At 40.5% G+C, this 20,849-nt stretch overlaps 1 protein-coding gene and 1 pseudogene across 1 annotated transcript in view; both read left to right on the plus strand.

The window, feature by feature from the left end:
- The window catches only part of SYCP2L (synaptonemal complex protein 2 like), a 104,424-nt gene that overhangs the window by 73,801 nt on the left and 9,774 nt on the right, over positions 1 to 20,849 (plus strand). The window contains exons 22-29 of the mRNA XM_032341378.1: positions 498 to 627; positions 1,628 to 1,707; positions 1,842 to 1,911; positions 13,942 to 14,043; positions 15,597 to 15,703; positions 16,802 to 16,893; positions 19,443 to 19,542; positions 19,643 to 19,701. Coding sequence (XP_032197269.1) covers positions 498 to 627; positions 1,628 to 1,707; positions 1,842 to 1,911; positions 13,942 to 14,043; positions 15,597 to 15,703; positions 16,802 to 16,893; positions 19,443 to 19,542; positions 19,643 to 19,701 — 740 coding nt within the window. The remainder of the gene's footprint in view (positions 1 to 497; positions 628 to 1,627; positions 1,708 to 1,841; positions 1,912 to 13,941; positions 14,044 to 15,596; positions 15,704 to 16,801; positions 16,894 to 19,442; positions 19,543 to 19,642; positions 19,702 to 20,849) is intronic.
- On the plus strand, positions 5,894 to 6,447 carry LOC116587850 (annotated as a pseudogene).

The raw sequence follows: 20,849 nt of genomic DNA on the forward strand, positions 1-20,849 counted from the left end.
CCATGGACAATACCTAAGTGAATGCACGTTGCATTCCAATAAAATTTTATTTATAAGAAGGCCAGTGAACTGTGATTTGTGGATTCCTGATTTAGAGCAGTGGTTCTCAAACTGTAGTGATCATCAGAATGATGAGTATGGTGTGTTTAAATGCAGATTGCTAGGTTCTGTCCCCATAGTTTCTGGCTAAATATAAGTAATAGATGGGATTATGGAATTTGCATTTCTGTCAAGTTCCTGGGTGTTGCTGAAGCTCTGTTCTGGGGTCCTACTTTGAGAACTTTAATTTAGAGTTATTTTTGATTTAGAACTATGAATTGACAGATGACTTAATGTGTTTTCAACTTTAGGATCTTATGGTCCTAGTGTTTGTTTTCAAATGGTGCAAATCCTATACTTAAACTACTTTAAACGACATTAGAAATGTATTGAAATTTTTTGAGAACTACTTAAAATGGTTATGAATGTTAACACTCTTAAAAAATACTGTATTTTAGGCTAAACTTCTAACACCATCATGGAAGGAAACCTCCAGGCAGAATAATACTACACTTGCAAATATTTCTGTAACAAAATTTCAGGGTAACTCTGACTTTTTAACTCCTGAAGATTCTGCCCAGAAAACAGGTACTTGATTTTCTGTTGATTTACATAGAAAAAAAAGTATTTTTTAGGAAAAGTAGTTTGAACTAAACAATTTTTCTTTCTTTTAACATGTATTGAAGAAAGTATGAATATACAATCTCTCCTTTACTGTCCTCATTAGCAAAAGATAGAAGACATTGTGTTTTAGCATTTGAGATTACCTTGTGCTCTTCCATTTTTAAAGAAAACTCAAATGATGACTTACAGCAGTGATTGGTATACTTTTTCTGTAAGGCACCAGACAGCAAGTATTTTTTTTATTTTTTATTTTTAGCAGCTCTACTGTTGTAGCTCCAAATCAGCTGCAGACCATCGGGCATGGTTGTGTTTCCATAAAACTTGATTTATAAAACCAAGTGGTGGACTGGATTTGACTGGAGGGGCCAGAGTTGGCCAGACAAGGCCAACCCTTGTCCTGTTAGGTGCATCTTAACCTCTGTTGTATTTTATTAGAACTATTTACACCTTTTGTGAGGCTAGGGATTTGGTTTGCCTTTATCATTTTGCAACTTGGCTCATTGCCAACCAATGATAGCAGTCAGTAAGCAGGTGATGACTTCTTAGCTTGGCTGCCACTGGGAGAAAAAAGAGTAAAGAAAAGAGAAAAATGCAGAGTTAGAGAGTAAGAAGAAATAAGTTAGAAGAACGATGAGAGAGAAGAAAGAGAAGGGTCACAAGCTGGAGACAGCAGCAGCCTTGCCCATGTATCGGGGGCCCGATGGGCAGCTATGAAATGTGCTGATTTAGTTGAGGCTCATTCTATCTGCCTGCTTGCAAAACCAATAACCTTACATGCCCTAAAAGATAAAAAGGGTTTTTTTGTTTTTTTGTGGGTGTTTTTTGGTTTTTTTTTTGCCTTTTTTTTTTTTAAGTATCTTTTTTGGGGGTTGATAAGATTTAATACATAGAGTGATAGTGAAATGTTATTACCTAAAGTTGCTTCTTAGCATGTTGATGCTCTGGAAATTGTTCTAACACTCAGAACATCAAAGTCCCCGCCCCCCGAGTGATCTGTCATCCTTGGAGCATTCAGAAGTTGAAGAAAATATATCGAAGGAAAACGTATCTAAGGTACTATTTATTGTTATTCATCTGATTTTCCAGAGTTTATATTATATTTGTATCATGTGCTTATTCCTCCTTAGAGGATAATGGAGCACCATTTGCTTTTTTTTTTTTTTTTTTTTCCTTTGGAGACTGTAGACCAAGAATCCTTGATGAAAACTCCTAGCTTCAAACATAAACTGCAAAGCTTGGAAGACAGAGGTGAGAAAATACTCAGTCTTTGCAGAACAAAGCAAAATGAATTTACTTTTGGTGGGCTGGGTGTTATTCCAATCACAGCAGTTTAAAAAATGACTTTACAGACTGACACCAGGTGTTGGAGAGAGCAGTTCGGATCTGCTTTCCCTCCCTAGAAGTACATGAAGGTCAAGGGCAGGGAAGGGATGGGACCCTAGGTTCACTCAGAAACGAGAGTGCCTCGTTTCAAGAAACATGGCCTGGGACCAGCTGCCTCCTCTCTGACCTCAAACGGAGGGCCAGTGGGCTCAGTGGAGGCACCTTCCTAAGGATTTGGTCCAGGGGCTCTTTCCATTCCTGACTAAGTAGGTCACTTGCAGTTTATAAAGCCACCTTCTAAACAGTGGTGTGGTCAAGAATGGAAACATCCAGTTCATTTTCTCCTGGTTACCGTGATAAGGAGGGTTTTTTGTTTGTTTGTTTTTAAAGATTTTATTTACTTATTTGACAGACGGAGATCACAAGTAGGCAGAGAGGCCACAAGTAGGCAGAGAGGCAGGCAGAGAGAGGAGGAAGCAGGCTCCCTGCTGAGCAGAGAGCCCAATGCTATGGTGGGGCTCCATCCCAGGACCCTGAGATCATGACCTGAGCTGAAGGCAGAGGCTTTAACACACTGAACCACCCAGGCACCCCCCCCCCTTTTTTTTTTTAAAAGATTTTATTTATTTAGGAGGTTTTCAAGTCAGTTCACAGGACTGTGATTGAGTAGAACACCTGACCACTCTGTAGGGTGTCCCTGAAATGTTTGTTTTTTCTTTACATTTTAAATGGAACATCAGGAAGATTGAAATAGCTGCATGTCCTGTGTATCAACATTTAGTGTATCAACACAAACATCTGTGAGCCAACATCCAGGTTAAGAAATGAAAGATTGCTCTTTCAGAATCCGGGTAGCTGCAACCCGAAATTCATCCCTGCTTCCCTGTTTACAGGGGTCCATTAGCCTTAATTTGGTGTTTGATTGCACTGCTTTGCTTTTATTTTTTCACTTTCACATTGGTAGAAATATCATAGCTTCCGGACAGCATGTCCAGGGTGTGCGCAGTTTAAAGAACAATTATAAGGGGCGCCTGGGTGGCTCAGTGGGTTAAGGGTCCTGGGATCGAGCCCCACCTCACAGGGAGCCTGCTTCCTCCTCAATCTCTCTCTGCCTGCCTCTCTGCCTACCTGTAATCTCTGTCTGTCAAATAAATAAATCTTTAAAAAAAATTATAAAGTCAACACCTATATAACTACAGCCCAGTCTGAGAACTGGAATCCTGGGTCATGACCCTGTTACTTTCCTCCATCCCTTAGAGAGCTAATGATGGTCCTGATTTGCGTGAAAAGCTTTCTGTTGCTTTTCTTCTTTTTAAGACTTATTTATTTTCAATTTTTTATTTGACAGAGATCACAAGTAGGCAGAGAGGCAGGCAGAGAGAGTTGGGGAAGTAGGTTCCCTGCTGAGCAGAGAGCCCAATGCTATGGCGGGGCTTCATCCCAGGACCTTGAGATCATGACTTGAGCAGAAGACAGAGGCTTTAACCCACTGAGCTCCCCAGGCGCCCCTGCTTTTCTTTATAATTTTCTTTGTATGCATCCCTAAATAATATGCAGTTTAGTTTTATCTCATGTACTGTGCAAACAAATGACATCATACTGTATAAACTGTGTGTGGCCTGCTTCTGCTCAAAATCATATGTAAAATCTATTTACACTGATGGATCTAGGTGAAGTATATTTATTTTAATCATAGAATAATATTCAGTGATATGAGTGGACTTTGTTCTAGTGCTGGGATAATTGGATTACTTGAAGTTTGGGTTGTTATAGATAATGCCACTATGCTGAATTATGTACATTTCTCCTGATACATACTCCAAAATGTTCTCTAGGTGTATTTTTACGAATAGAATTGCTCAGCCACAGAGTTTATATGTCTTTACAGTTTTAGATGTGCGGGACTGTTTTTACAAACTGGTTGTATCAATTTGCTTTTCCACCAGCTGTGTATGAGTTCTTTACTTCACATTCTCCAACACTTGGGATTTTTAAATTTCTGTGTGTATGCACACTGAAGTTTTAATTTGATTAAAAATCTCTAAGGTTGAACATCATTTTTATATGTTAGCCATTTGAATTTCCTCTTTTGTGTGTGTCTGAAATGTCTTGCCTAGGGGCGCCTGGGTAGCTTGGTTGGTCAAGTGTCTGCCTTTGTCTCAGGTCATGATCCCAGAGTCCTGGGATTGATCCCTGCCTGGTGCGGGGGGGGGGGGGGGGGGGGGGGGGGGGGGGGGGGGCGGGGGAGGGGCAAGGTGTCCCTGCCCAGCAGGGAGCCTGCTTCTCCCTCTCCCTCTACCTGCTGCTCTGCCTTCTTCTCTCTGTCAAATAAGTGAATAAATCTTTAAAAAGATGTCTTGCCCATTTGTGTGGAGGCTTGTCTCTTTATATCAGTCCTAGGAACTCTTCATATGTTCAGAACTTGGTTATATGTAACTGTCTTCTTCCAATGTGTGATTTGCACTTTTTCTCTGTAGGATGTTCTCACTGTAGGTCTTTATGGCTGCTTTTTGAATAAAGTTTGAGGGTGTTGATTTTTATTCAATTTTTGGAAGTTTGAGAAGGATTGGTATAAATTCTTCTTTGAATGTTTCATAGAATCCATTGATTCTATTTCCTTACTCATTGCTGGTCTAGTCCGATTTTCTATTCATGATTCAGTCTTAGTAGATTGTAGGTTTCTAAGAATTTACCCATTTCTTCTAGATTGCCAACTTTTTGGTACATAATGTTTCATAGTAGTCTTCTTTGTGTTTTTTGTGGTACCTATTGTAATGTCTCTTATTTCTGATTTTGAGTTTTCCCCTTAATTTAGCTAAAAGGTTGTCAACTTTATCTAAAAAACAAAACGAAACAAAAAAACCAGCTCTTTCACTGATTCTGTTTTTTCTCTTTTTCTGGCCTCTATCTCATTCATTTTTTTGTTTGTTTGTTTTTGTTTTCCTTTTGCTAAGGCTTAGTTTGGTCTTTTTCTAGTCGTAAGATATAAGGTAAGGTGGTTTATTTGGATTTTTTTTTTTTCCCTTAATGTAGGCACTATGGCTATAAATCTCTCTCAATACTACTTTTACTGAACTCCAAAGTTTCTGTAGATTTTTACCATTTTCAAGTATGTCGAGGTATTTTTTATTTTCTTTTTGATTTCTTTGACGCAGATGTTGTTCAGGAGTGTGCTATTTAATTTCCACGTATTTGTGAATTTTTCCAGTTTCTTCCTGGTATTTCTAGTTTCATATCATTGTGTTCAGAAAAGATTCTTGGCATGATTTCAATCTTCTTAAGTTTCCTGAGACTTGTTTTGTGACCCAACATGTGCATCCTCGAAAACACACCATGTGTTCCATGTGTATTTGAAAAGAATTGGTATTCTGTTGCTGGACAGAATGATCTGTAGATGTCTGTTAGGTCTATTTGGTGTAAAGTAAAATCAAGTCTAGTGTTTCCTTATTGATTTTTTTTTTTGTCTGTATGATTTATCCATTGTTGAAGGTATGGTATTGAGGTCTACTAGAGTTTCTATTTGCATAAAATAATTTTTTTCCTTCTCTTTGAGCCTATGTTCGTCCTTAAAAGTGAACGAAATCTCCTGGGGTAGCATATAGTTAGGTCTTTTTTGTTTGTCTGTTTAATCCATTCAGCTACTTTATTCCTGTGGATTGAATAATTCAATAAATTTACATTTATTTTAAATGCAAAAAAAATTGAGTATACTTGACACATAGTAGTTAGTTTTAGTTTTAGGCATACAACTTAGTGATTTGACAAGTTTATATATTACGCTATGTTCACTATAAGTATAGCTACCATCTGTCCCCACGCTTAGCTCTTATGAAATCATTGGCTGTATTCTTTATGCTCTCCTTTTTATTCCTGTGACTTACTCATTCCATTGAGGTAACCTCTGAAAATGGTTCACTATTTGCTTGACCCAGAAAAGCCGGTGAAATCATGCAAATCAAGAGGTTCAAATCTTTGCCTTCACTTTAAGAATACATGTGAAACTGCCTGGACCATCAAGGGTGTGCATATTCAAAAAGCCACCGAGTATCTGAAAGACATCACTTTGTAGAAGCAGTGTGTACCATCCGGTCACTACAATGGTGGAGTTGTTAGGTGTGCCCAGGCCAAACAGTGAGACAGGACACAAGGCCAGTGGCCCAAGAAAAGTGCTGAATTTTTACTGCCAATGCTTAAAAATGCAGAGAGTAATGCTGGGCTTAGGGGTTCAGATGTAGATTCTCTGGTCATTGAGCATATCCAGGTGAACAAAGCTCCCAGGATGCAGCATAGAACTTACAGGGCTCATGGTTGGCTTAACCCATACATGAGCTCTCCCTGCCTTATTGGGATGATCCTTCTGGAAAAAGAGCAGATTGTTCCTAAACCAAAAGAGGAAGTTGCACAGAAGAAAAGATATACCAGAAGAAACTGAACAAACAAAAACTTATGGCCTGGAAGTAAATTCTACATAGAATAAATGCAAATTAAAAATAAAAAACTCCATCAGTTTGTTCCCAGTATTTATAATTGAGTCTACTTTTTGTTCATTTTTTATCCATTTGTAAGTGGAATCATATGGCATTTGTCTTTTTCCGCCTGACTTCTTTTGCGTAGCATAATACCCTGTAGGTCTTCTCACTCTTTGCAAATGGTTTGATACTTTATATGGAAAACCCAAAAGACTCCACTCCAAAACTGCTAGAACTCATACAAGAATTCAGTTAAGTGTCAGGATATAAAGTCAATGCACAGAAATCAGTTGCATTTCTATACACCAACAAGACAGAAGAAAGAGAACTTAAGGAGTTGATCCCATTACAATTGTACCCAAGACCATAAGATGTGTAGGAATAAATCTAACCAAAGAGGCAAAGAATCTACACTCAGAAAACTATGAAGTACTCCTGAAAGAAATTGAAGACACACAAAAAAATGGAAAAAATGTTCCATGCTCATGGACCGGAAGAACAAATATTGTGAAAATGTCTGTGGTACCTAGAACAATCTACACATTTAATGCAATTCCTATCAAAATACCATCAACTCTCTTCAAAAAATGGAGCAAATAATCCTAAAATTTATATGGAACCAGAAAAAACCCTAAATAGCCAGAGGAAGGTTGAAAAAGAAAACCAAAGATAACAGCATCACAATTCCAGACTTCAAGGTCTATTACAAAGCTGTAATCATCAAGATAGTATGGTGTTGGCACAAAAACAGACACATAGATCAATGGAACAGAATAGAAAGCCAGAAATGGACCCTCAACTCTATGGTCAACTAATCTTCGACAAAGCAGGAAAGAATGTTCAATGGAAAAAAGACAGTCTTTTCAACAAATGGTGTTGGGAAAATTGGGCAGCCACATGCAGAAGAATGAAACTGGACCATTTCCTTATACCACACACACAAATAGACTCAAAATGGATGAAGGACCTCAATGTGAGACAGAAATCCATCAAAAATCCTTGAGGAGAAACCAGGCAGCAACATCTTCGACCTCAGCTTCAGCAATTTCTTCCTAGGGAACATTGCCAAAGGCAAGGGAAGCAAGGGCAAAAATGAACTATTGGGACTTCATCAAGATCAAAAGCTTTTGCACAGCGAAGGAAACAGTCAACAAAACCAAAAGACATCCAACAGAATGGGAGAAGATACTTGCAAATGACATATCAGATAAAGGGCTAGTATCCAAAACCTATTAAGAACCTATCAAACTCAACATCCAAAGAAAAAATAATCCAATCGAGAAATGGGCAGAAGACATGAACAGACATTGCTGCAAGGAAGACATCTAGATGGCCAACAAACACATGAAAAAGTATTCTGCATCACTCCAGATCAGGGAAATACAACTCAAAACCACAGTGAGATACCGCCTCACACCAATCAGAATGGTTAAAATTAATAAGTCAGGAAACGATGGATTTTGCCGAGGGTGCGGAGAAAGGGGAACCCTCCTACACTGTTGGTGGGAATGCAAGCTGGTGCAGCCACTCTGGAAAACAGCACAGAGGTTCCTCAAACAGTTCAAAATAGCTACCCCATGACCCATCAATTGCACCACTAGGTATTTACCCTAAAGATATAAATGTAGGGTGCCTGGGTAGCTCAGTGTGTTAAGCCTCTGCCTTCAGCTCAGATCGTGGTCTCACGGTCCTGGGATCGAGCACTACATCAGGCTCTCTGCTCAGCGGGAGCCTGCTTCCCCATCTCTCTTTGCCTGCCTCTTTGCCTGCCTCTTTGCCTCCTTGTGATTGCTCTCTATCTCTGTCAAATAAATAAATTACTTTAAAAAGAAAAAAAAAATACAAATGTAGTGATTCAAAGGGGCACATGCACCTGAATGTTTATAACAGCAATGTCCACAATAGCCAAACAATGGAAAGAGCCTATATGTTCATCAACAGATGAATGGATAAAGAAGATGTGTGTGTACACACACACACACACACGCACGCACACACACACACACACACACACACAGTGGAATACTAGGCAACCATCAAAAAACAAAATCTTGCCATTTACAACATGGATGGAACTCTAGAGGATATAATGCTAAGCAAAACAAGTCAATCAGAGAAAGACAATTATCATATGATCTCAGGAATTTGAGAATTTGAGAAACAAGACAGGATCATAGCAGAAGGGAGGGAAAAATGAAACAATATGACACCAGAGAGGGAGACAAACCATAAGAGACTTTTAATCTCAGGAAACAAACTGAGGGGTGCCGGAGGTGGTGGGGGTGGGGGATTGGAAGGGATGGGGTGGCTGGGTGATGGATATTGGGGAGGGTATGTGCTATGGTGAGTGCTATAAATTGTATAAGACTGATGAATCGCAGACCTGTATCCATGAGAGACATAATATATGTTAATTAAAAATGAGTATTTCAAAAATTAAAAAAAAAATAGCCTGTAAGTCTATCCATGTCATCTCAAATGGCATGATATCATCCTTTTTATGATTACATAATATTCCAGGGTGCGTGTGTGCGCGCGTGCACGAATCACACCTTCCTTATCCATTCATTTATCAGTGGATGCTGAGGTTGCTTCCATGTCTTGGCCATTGTAAATAATGCTGCAATAAACAGGGGTACATAGATCTTTTCGAGTTAGTGTGTCTATTTTCCTTTGGTAAATATCCCCCAATAGTGGAACTATTGGATCGTATGGTATTTCTCTTTTTAAGAGAAAAAAGATTTTATTTACTTGAGAGACAGAGAACATGAGCAGGGGGAGGGACGGAGAAAGGGGGAGAAGCAGGCAATGGTCCCAAGTGGGGAGTCCAGTGTGGGACTCAATCTCAGGAGCCTGAGATCGTGACACAGGCGCCCCTTTACGGTATTTCTATTTTTAGTTTTTAAGGAGCTTCCATACTGTTCTCCACAGTGGCTATACCAATTTACATTCTCACCAAAGTACATGAAGGTTCCTTTTTCTCCGCATCCTCCCCAACATTTGTTTCTTATCTTCTGAATTTTAGACAGCCTAACGTGTGAGATAATATCTCATGTTGGTTTTTTCTTTTCCCTGGTAAGGGATCTTGAGCATCTTTTCATGTGATTGTTGGCCATCTGTATGTCTTCTTGGGAAAAACATCTCTTCAGGTCTCTACCCTTTTTTAAAAATTGGTTAGTCCTCTAATAGCTAAGGAATTACTAATGTCATCTTACTGTGTTCTGGCTGTTCTGTAGTTCCTTTGTTAATCTCTTCCTCTCTTTTTTGAATTGATGATTTTTCATAATATTTTTTTATTCCCTTTAGCTTTTGTGTATTTACTTTTGTGTAGGTTTTGCTTTGTGATTATCATGAGGTTTACATATAATGTCTTAGATACCTAATAGTCTGTTTCAAGCTCATAACAAGTTATATTGCATATAAAACTTCACCCTTTGCTTACCCCAAATCTTATGTTTTGTTAGTTTGCCTCTGTTTATATTAGGCATACATTACCAAATTATTACAGGTATAATCATTTTCATATAAATATTTTCTAGTTTATACTAGATTTAAGTGATTAACATGCCACAAAGTTGCAATATTTTTATTAACTATGTACTCATAAATGTGACATATTTTCATATGTTCTCATGTTACTAATTATCACTCTTTCATTTTGACTTGATGAAGTACTTTGAGCATTTCTTATAAGGCAGATCTTGTGATGATAAACTCTCTTAGCTTTTATTTGCCTGAGGAAGTCTTTATTTCTCCATTTATGTTGGACAACTTTCCTACATCAAATATACATGGTTGGCAATTTTTTTTCTTTCAGCACTTCATATATATCATTCCATTTTTTTCAGCCTGCAAAATTTCTGAAGAGAAATCTGCTGATAGATAATATAAAATAATTACACCTGTAATAATTTGGTGGTATGTGCCCAATATAAACAGAGGTAAACCTTATGGAGATTCCCTCTACATGGGAATTTTTTTCCGTTGCTACTTTTATTTTTATTTTAATTCAGTATAGTTAACACATAGTGCTTTATTAGGTTCAGGTGTAAATACAGTGATTCAATAGTTCTATACATTTCTCTGTGTTCAACAGGGTAAGTATATGCTTAATCCCCTTGATCTACCTCACCTCTCTCTCTTCTAGTGAACATGAGTGTGGTCTCTATAGTTTAGAGTCTTTTTCTTGGTTTGTCTCTCTTGTTTTCCCCTTTGTCATTTGTTTCTTAGATTCTACTTTTGAGTGAAATCATATGGTATTTTTCTCTGACTTATTTTGCTTAGCATTATATTTTATAGTTCTATTCCATGTTGTTGCAAATGACAAGATTTCGTTCTTTTTTATGGCTGAGTAACATTCCTTTGCGTCTATACACACCACCTCCATATCCATGCATTTGTCAATGGGCTCTTGGGTTGCTTCTGTAATTTGATTATTGTAAATAATGTCACTAGAGGGGCACCTGGGTGGCTCAGTGGGTTGAACCTCTGCCTTCAGCTCAGGTCATGATCTCAGGGTCCTGGGATCGAGCCCCATGTCAGGCTCTCTATTCAGTGGGGAGCCTGCTTCTCCCTCTCTCTGCCTGCCGCTCTGCCTATTTGTGCTCTCTCTATCTCTCTCTGTCAAATAAATAAATAAATAAATAAATAAATAAATAAATAAATAAGTCAGTCAGTCAGTCAGTCAGTCACTATACAGATGGGGGTACATGTATCCCTTTGAATTGTATTTTTGTATTTTTTGTATGTGCAAATACCCAGTAATGCTATGACTGGATCATTGGGTAGTTCTATTTTTAACTTTGAGGAACCTCCATATTGTGGTCCACAATGGCGACACCAATTTGCATTCCTACCAACTGTGCAAGAAGGTTCCTTTTTCTCTACATCCTTGGGCTTCCTAAGTAGAGGGCACCCCGGTAGGATGGTTGAAACAGAAGTCAGTGAAATCTGGGGTGTCCTGGGATGCTCCATGCAGGGGGTACTCCAGAGCCAAAGCAGGCATGGGTAGAGGTTTCAGGGCACTCTGTGCAGGGAAAGGGGTGGAGGGGGTGTCCTGGCAAGTTGTCTGGAGATGAAGTGGTTCAGGTCTGACATGTTCTTGGATGTTTTATGTCTTGATGAGATGGCTGGAACCATCGTGACTGCTGACCAGGGATGTCCTGGTGTGTGCTGCCCTGGCGCCATATTGATGAGACGGCTGGAGCTGGCGTGGAGGCGGGTCAGCTATGGTAGCCCAAGCCGGCTTCCCCCTGCTCTATCAAGGCGGAGGGTGAACATAAACCATGGCACTCACCAGCCCCTCTGATCCAGAATGAGTTCAGCAGTCCCCTGTTTTTGGACAGGATCCTAGGGCTAGATCTTTTTAAATTCTAGTTGCCCTTTTAAATCACAGGGTTTTTGTTTTTTTTCTTATGCCCCAGGCCAGACAAATCTGCACCCCACCCCTTAGAACTATCCCACCCCACTGTAGTTCACTGTGGAGGGGGATGGGGGCTCCTTCATTACCATGCCCTCCTCTCTCTTGTTCTCCATGTGGTCTCTCTATCTTTTGTTGTGCAGAAGCTGCTTAGTCAACCCTCCATTCTTCAATTGTTCTAGAAATGTGTGTGTGTCTGTGAAGGAGGTGAGTTCAGGGTCTTCCTATGTTGTCATTTTAGGAACCCCTAAAGTGTCTCATATTTGTTTTCTATTAATGTATAATGTATTATTGGTTTCAGGGGCACAGGTCTGTGAATCATCAGTCTTACACAATTCACAGCACTCACCATAGCACCTACCCTCCCCAAGTCTGTCACCCTGGCACCCCATCCCTGCCAGCCCTAGCAACCCTCAGTTTGTTTCCTGAGAGTAAGAATCTCTTATGGTTTGTCTCCCTCTCTGGTTTCATCTTGTATCTCATATTTTTTTTTCCATAGGAACTTGGATATTTTGTAGCATTCATTTATTCATTCAATGAACATCTATTGAGAGTCTGCTGTGGGCCAAGCACTTTTCTAAGGGTTAGATACTCTGATGAACAAAACAGAGACAATGCAGGCTTTACTGGAGTTTATCTTCCAGTGTGTTGGGGGGAAAATAATATACAAGAGAAGTAAAACATGCAGTGTATTATATTGTGATAAAGACTAGGGGAAAAAATATCAAGCATGGGAAGAGATTTAAAAATTGGGGCAGAGGTACTGAAATTTTATGTTGGTTGGCCAGAGAAAAACTTAATGCTGATCTATAAGGGAAAGGATTCAAGTTAACAAGAGCAAAGGTCTTGAGATGAAAACACGCCTGAGGTGTCTGAGGCACCCCAGGAAGATACATAAAGAAGCAGAGTCCAGAAAGAGAAACTTACCTCTTTGCTTCTCCACCATTCCACTCTATGGTACGGCTCATTCAAATATTTGTACATAGTAGCATTCAAATATCTGCTGAATAATGAATTTTCCCCTCTGAAGGGAAAAAATCAGTAATGACTGGCAGGATATGTGAGGAGAAGGGGCAAAGCCAGATGACGTCACAGCTAAGCATGTATGTAGGGGCTAAGTGTCTGATGGGGAAGAAAGGGTGGTTGGGATAGAATAGAGTGGGTTTTGAGATGGAGTTGTTGACCAAGCAGTTGGAAATGCAAACTTGCTGCTTAATAGAGCTCAGGGAAGAGAGAAATTGGGACCGTAACGAAGTTGAAGTCATGGGGACTGATGAGATCCTCCGGGGAGGATGGCCTTGGATAGGGTCATGGTGTGGGAATGCAGAAAGAAGGACGGATTCATTCTGTATGCAGGACCTTGGCCTTGATGATGGGAAGAGAGGTAGATGGAAAGGAAAAGCAGGAGTTGGGCCCAATTCTAGAGCTCTATTGACGGTGGTGCCATTGACAAGATTGGGAGGGCTCAAAAGGAACAAGGACATGTTTGGGGTAAAAGTGAACATCAATAGAAAATGTTGAGTAAATGACAAATCCAACGAGGATATCTATTTAAATCTGCTAAGCTGAGGGTCTCCAAGTCACAGTAGCTAGTGAGGAGCTAAGGTACCTCATCCATGAGTCTTCCCTCAGTACAATGCTAAAGCTCTGGTGTCTCCAGAAGGGGACACACTTTGTAGGGTGATCTGAAGAGTTTCCAAAGGCTCACCAGCTCAGATACCATTCTCCCTTGCTGTTTAGCCTGAGCCCTGGCACTGTTTCTGATGCTACATCCACTCCTGTTTTGTTTGAGTCAGTCTATACTCTGCTAAGCAGATCGTTCCTAGATGTTCCCGAGCTCATCAAAGAGATGCCTGTTCCTGTGCAGCCTCTTTCAGGCGTCAGGAGACTTAGTGCTTTGATGCTTGTGCTGTTCTTAGTGTGTCAGCTGATAAGTAATTAGTAACAGGGAACGAGTTTTGCTTGCTGCTCAGCAAAGTTAGGTATGAACTGGTGAAGAGAAGACAAGATAAAATTGGGACAAAAGGAACATGTGCCTGGTTGTTAACGTGCTGTGCTTGCTTTTAGACCCAGCAGATGGCAGTTTTGCCAAGTCAAAACAGTCAAAATTGGAAGAAGGGGATGCTCCAGGGTCCCTCCCCTCAGTGACGGAAGAGACCGACTTAGCAGGTAACATTATGCGCCCAGCCAGCCGTTCAAGCAAGAGAGTGACAAAACTGTGAGCCCTGAATATCCCAGCATGCTCTATAGGGGGCTACAGTTTGAAGATCACAGTTGCAGCACAACCCTAACAACTAAGCATTTTATCCTCTAAAAGCCAAGTAAGATGTTGCACACATTATAGATAAAAGCAAGTAAGCACCATATCCTTTCTATTTTGACTTCTGCCTCTTCACTCTTTGTTATGGCAATTTTCAGGGCCTCTGGTTCTTAGATGTCTAGGTCCCGGCTTTAGCTGATAGTTATTAATGAAGTTTTTATTAGAAATATCCACTCTGCACGTGCACCTGAATGTTCATAGCAGCAATGTCCACAATAGCCAAACTATGGGAAGAACCTAGATGTCCATCAACAGATGAATGGATAAAGAAGATGTGGTATATCTATAATGGAATACTATGCAGCCATCAAAAGAAATATAATCTTGCCAATTGTGATGATGTGGCTGGAACTAGAGGGTATTATGCTTAGCGAAATAAGTCAATCGGAGAAAGACAACTATCATATGATCTCCCTGATATGAGGAGACTGAGAGGCAAAGTGGGGGGGTTGGGGAGTAGGAAAGGAATAAATGAAACAAGATGTGATCAGGAGGGAGACAAACCATAAGAGACTCTTAATCTCAGAAAGCAAACAGTGTTGCTGGGAGAAGCAGGGTAGGGAGAGGGTAGTTGGGTTATGGACATTGGGGAAGGTATGGGCTATGGTGAGTGCTGTGAAGTGTGCAAACCTGGTGATTCACAGACCTGTACCCCTGGGGCTAATAATACATTATATGTTAATAAAAAATTAAAAATTAAAAAATCCGCTCTATACCAGTGAAGGGGATTGATCCAAGATATCTACATGTGTGGGGTTAGCTGTCTGCATGAGTGATGCTGCTCTGTTTCAAAACAAAAGGCTCCAAGAGGGTGAATTTGGAAGCCCAGAGGTGCTAGACGTTGGCGATTAAGAACCAGTCGGCCTGAGTTCCAGCCCTGACGCTGTTGGGGCGTGAGCTTGCCCAAGTTTTATTTGATCCCTCTGTTCCATATGCACAACAACAGTGCCTACCTGAAGTGGTTTTTGCAAGGCTTACATGAGTCAATACCTGCAAGTATCAATACGTATAAGTCATCAACCTCAGGGCACCCAGAAGCTGTTACACCAGTGTTTGCCCCCGTAGAAATGTCCTACCTGTCATGTCCTACCTGTTCTGTCCTCCTCACAGCCTCTTACAACACCTCCTTTAGTCTGCTGCTTAGACCTAATATCATCTGCCCCATTTTAAAGTGCTGGGAAAGTTTGGAGGAAATGAGCACTTGGCAAAAACTAAGGTTTGATGGGAAGCAGCTGGAAGTGCCCACCATGGCTCTGGGTTCCAAGCGGGCCTTGTCAGCCACAGACAGGCCCCACTTATGTCTGGCTTCCGATGGACACTCCAACCTCTGGGTAGCTGATGGGCTAAGCATGTCAATTTTGAACCTTGTGTTAGTTTTACTTAATGTTCTGTTTTTATTCAGAAGGCATTCCTACTCTATCCCTCGCGGTTGTGCCCGAGAATTTGAAGAGTTCTGCTGTTCTCCTAGCCTTTGAAAACTTTACTAGAGAACTACAAAGGAAATCAGAGGTAACGGTCCACTAAAAATGAAAAACTGGCTTGTTAGGGGCTTAAAGTAACAAGGTCATATTATTCATCTGTACTGTTGTTATCCTGCATAGGTGGAGGTGCTCCAGAGGCTTAGGAAAGGTATACTTGCCTTAGCTATGGGTCCTGACTATAGTGCCTTTGTGGACTGTGGTTTGGATTATAAAACAACGCTTCCATGTCCATTTGCTGCAGTGGGACCGGATGCACTTATATGGAAATCAGACTCATGGTTTGGTTTCATTAAATGCATTCTCAGACAACAGGAAGTACCAGGATTCAGTCACAACGATAGGCAAGGAGGAGAAGGGGCCATGTGGTTGAGAGAGGTGTTCAGGACAAAGTTGGAGGTGGGTTTGGGTAGATGTTTGGCTGAGTGGTGCATAGGTAGGCTGTCCCAAAGTCTTGTCTGCAAGTTGAACTTTGGAAGCATTTCAGTTCCCTCCTTTTATGTCCTATTGTTTATAAATCCCCAAAGAGTTAATTATTAGCACGTTTGAGAAAAGTATCTTACCCTGACATATATTCATTTAACTAATTTGGAAAATCTCCAAAGTCTTATCATATTTTCTGCAATACCAATGTAAGTTAGTTTATAGTGGAGATTTGTTAATAATATTCAACATGTGCTTTGATAGCATGAATATAAATTTTCCTATTTTAGCCTATTATTCTTTATTGGTACCTTCCTGGAGTGATCCGTAGAAAGTGTATAGCAAGGTGTCTCATCAACGTTGTTTAACAGTTGTGTTTATTATGAATATAAGGTGCTGGTACCATCTTTTTTTTTTTGAGATTTTATTTATTTGAGAGAGAGAAACAGATGGTGACAGAGATCATGAGAGAGAGCGCAAGTGGGGAGGAGAGGGAGAAGCCGGCTCCGCCCTGAGCGGGGAGACTGATGCGGGGCTCCATCCCAGCACCCTGAGATCATGACCTGAGCGGAAGGCAGGCGCTTTACTGGCAGAGCCTCCCAGGCGCCCCTGCTGGTAGCATCTTTTTCACACAAAGCCTGAACTCCATTTATGTAGTTATGGTTAATTCAAATGTGATTATTTTGTTATTGTTGTTCTGGTTTAGCTTAGGTACGAGGGGAGTCCGCTTTATTCAGAAGATGCCAAGCAAGCACCAGACTGCTTAATCCGACTTTTAAACCAGATACGTCAATGCAGGTAAGTGTTGGGTTTCCAAACAAGGTCCTAAAACTGTGATCGCTCATAAGGATTTGTATCATGCCCATCGTGCTGGGGTCATGAGGACCTGAAGCTTAAGCAGCTGTGAGGTTTGATACATCACCTAACCTGTCTAGTTTCTAGTTTCTAGTTCTTCCTTCATAAGATGATGGGAGAAGGCCTTCCATAAGCTTCCTAAAAGTATGGTATGATCCTAAAACACTATTAAAAAAAAAATTATCCAACTATGAAGACAAAGCAAGGATGGGTAAACATGGGAAAATGCTGGATAAGTGCTATGTGTCCTCCATGTGCAGTGGAATATTAATCAGCCTTAAAGAATGAAATTCTAACACTTGCCACATCCTGGATGAACCTCAAGGACATTATGCAAAATGAAATAAGCCAGACACAAAAGGACCAGTGTTGAATGACTTCACTTAAAAGAGGTACTTAGAAGAGACAAATTCCTAGAGAAGGGAAGTAGAATAAAGATTAGCAGAGCCTGAGAGAGTGGAAATAAGTTTTGTTTAAGCAGTATGGAGTTTCTGTTTGGACCACGGAGAAGTTCTAGAGATGGATGGTGGTGATGGTTGCAGGACATTGTCCATGTACTGAATCCCACTGAATTGTCCACTCAAAGATGGTTAAAAGGGTAAATTTTATGTTCTATTGCCACAGTAAAAAGTTCTGTGCACTTGCACACACACACGCACCCATCCGCAAACACACTCTGATGACTGTGAGATGGGAAGGGTAGGAGAGGTGAGGGGAGATGGGGTTCTGTGGGGATATGGGGTTCTGTGGGGAGATGGGGTTCTGTGGGGAGATGGGATTCTGTGGGGAGATGGGGTTCTGTGGGGAGATGGGGTTCTGTGGGGAGATGGGGTTCTATGGGGAGATGGGTTCTGTGGTGAGATGGGGTTCTGTGGTGATTAGGGTTAATCTAGAGCCATTACAGCCGAAGTGCTTCTGTAGGGAGGTTTTGAAAACAAAGGTTTGATTGGTATAGGGAAGGTGGGTATAGATGGTTTCTTGTTGGAGAGAATGGCCTGTGAATGAGGGAGGGAAAGAAAACGATGGCAGGTTGGTTAGCTTAACTGAAGGAGGACGTTTCTTAGGGCAGAAAATATAATGTGAATAGGAATTTATAACTTTTTTTAGTTGCAATGTCATTTGATTCTCAAAACACCCATAAAGGACTTTGGACGTGGAGAACTTCTGTTATGTTGTAGGGGGAGGGGTTACGTATTCACCTATTTCCCATTCAGCAAATGCACACTGAGCAGCACGAGGTGCCAGGCCCTGGGCTAAGTGCAGGAGAGCAGTGACGACAAGCATTGAGAGCTTCTTGCCTTCATAGAACTTTCAGCCTAATGGAGAAGACAGAAAACAAGCAGTTTATGTGGTGGTTAGACCCACAAAAGCAGAGGTTGGAAACTTTAGAACTAAAGTTTCTGTAGAAGATGGGGTTTATTAGCCAATTTCAGCTCTCAGGACCAGCTTAAGGCAAGAGAGGAAGGGGGCAAGTGGAAGTTTGGAAGTGATGGGGAGTTATGATTGGTGGCATAAGGGCTTCTGGGCCAGGTCTGGCCTCTGTGTCCTTTTCCCTGGAGTCCTCTCTCCTTTGCTCTTAGTATGATGTTGAATTACCAGCTTCTTTTGGACTTCTTTTGAAGGGATAAATCCAAGTCTTCATAGTTTCTGGAGAAGAGGATGGTCATCCAGTGAGGGGGAGGAAGAGGAGGTGTGTGTTCTTAAAAACAAAAGTTAGCAAGGGTGTGGAGAAAGGGGAACCCTTTTACACTGCTGGTGGGAAGGCAAGCTGGTTCCTCAGAAAGTTAAAATTAGAACAACACTATGACGCAGCAATTGCCCTACTGGGTCTTTATCCAAAGAATACAAACATAGTGATTTGAACTATGTGATTTGAGCACATGCTTAGCAATGTTTATAGCAGCGATGTCCACAATAGCCAAACTATAGAAAGAGTCCGGATGTCCATCAACTGAAGAATGGATCAAGAAGATGTAACAGACGCACACGTACACACTGGACTATTACTCAGCCATCAAAAATATGAAATCTTGCCATTTGCAGTGACATGAATAGAACTAGAGGGTTTTATGCTAAACAAAATAAGTCAGAGAAGACAAACACCATATAATTTTACTCATGTGGAATTCAAGAAAAAAAAAACAGATGAACATTGGGGAAAGGAAGGAAAAATAAGATAAAAACAAAGGAGGAGGAAAACCATAAGAGACTCTTAGCTATAGGAAACACACTGAGGGTTGCTGGAGGGGAGGTGGGTGGGTGGTAACTGGGGGATGGCCATTCAGGAGGGCACGTGATGTGATGAGCACTGGGTGTTATATGCGACTGATGAATCACTAAACTCTACCCCTGTATATTACAGTATATGTTAGCCAACTTGAATTTAAGTTAGAAAAAGTCTAGAAAAGAATCAGGAGTATCCTTGTAAAAAGATCATCTCTTGTTACAGTCAAGCAATTCCAATGAAATCTGTTGCTTTTTACATTTATCAGACTGAATAAACTAGAACAGTTTCACAGTTTTGTTCTTCAAGAGCTGAACAATCTTGAGAAGGATATTCAGATTCTGAAACACCTTGAGAAGGATGTTTTGGTAAGGGCTCCTCTTCTTTTGGAATATTCTCTGTGACTTAAGAGGATCTGTTCCAGAGTAGAGTAACTGATAACCACTTAAGACTTTTGTTCAATTTTAGGAATTTTGGGAAAAACAGTCTGATGACTTGAAATCATTCTGCAATCTCCAAGTACTGAGGTAATTGTTCAACGTATTCTTTCTAGCAGTATCTTAGTTGAAGGATAAGGGTAGTGCTTTAGCTATAGTATGAGTGATTGATGTAAAAAGTGATTGATGTAAAACTGCCTGTGAGTAGCTATGAAGCGGCATCTTTTCAAACCAATTACTTCTGCGGCACTCCTTCGGCAAAGAGTGTGGCTTAGTGTATCAATGTGGAAGTACAAATTTTGAAAAGCATAAACGGAATCATACAAACATCAGTGTTTTTTATTCAAACTCTTATTTTTAAGCCATATTTCAACAAATTGAAGGAGTATATTCTTTTTTTTATTAACATATAATGTATTATTAGCCCCAGGAGTACAGGTCTGTGAATTGTCAGGTTTACACATTTCACAGCACTCACCATAGCACATACCCTCCCCAATGTCCATAACCCCACCACCCTCTCCCTACCCCCAACCCCCCTTCCCCCCAGCAGCCCTCAGTTTGTTTTGTGGGATTAAGAGTTTCTTATAGTTTGTCTCCCTCCTGATCCCATCTTGTTTGATAAAATGAGTATATTCTAAGAAAAATATTTATGTATATGCTAAATTGTGGTCTTATGAAATATAGTCTACATTTAAGAATATATGTGTGTGTGTATATTAAACAGCCAATGAGTTTATCCTGCTACACCTTCCTTTCAGTGTGATTACTCTGTGTACATTCTGAGGGTGTTGCTTCTATTCGTGTAGAATAAAGTCTGATTCTCTGGAGCATAGGGAGCGGGGAAATGGAGAGTAGAGTGGACCCTCCACTCCTCTGCTTCTGCCCTGAGAGAAATTCTAGTGTTTTGTTTTGTTTTGTTTCTGCTTGAGCAATCAAAAAGAATCCTTACAGAAATATGTAATGGCCTAAAGTTTTATCTACCAGTTCAGAATCTGCTTCTGCCACAGAGATCTAAGTCCGATAGTTTTGGGAAGGCTATTATTCTGATGACACTGTACATTTCAAACAGCAAAAGTTTAAAAGTTTAAAATAGGAGTTCTCCATTCTTTTACTCTAGTTAACACAGTTAATAATGATGACAGTAGGTCAATAGATTTTCAGAACTCTTTCAGCAGATGATTAAAACGGAGATCCTTTCATAACCTCTTCACCGAATGCCCCTGGTTGGTTGAGAA

The sequence above is a fragment of the Mustela erminea genome, chromosome 4, assembly GCF_009829155.1.
Source record: "Mustela erminea isolate mMusErm1 chromosome 4, mMusErm1.Pri, whole genome shotgun sequence".
NCBI lineage: Eukaryota > Metazoa > Chordata > Mammalia > Carnivora > Mustelidae > Mustela > Mustela erminea.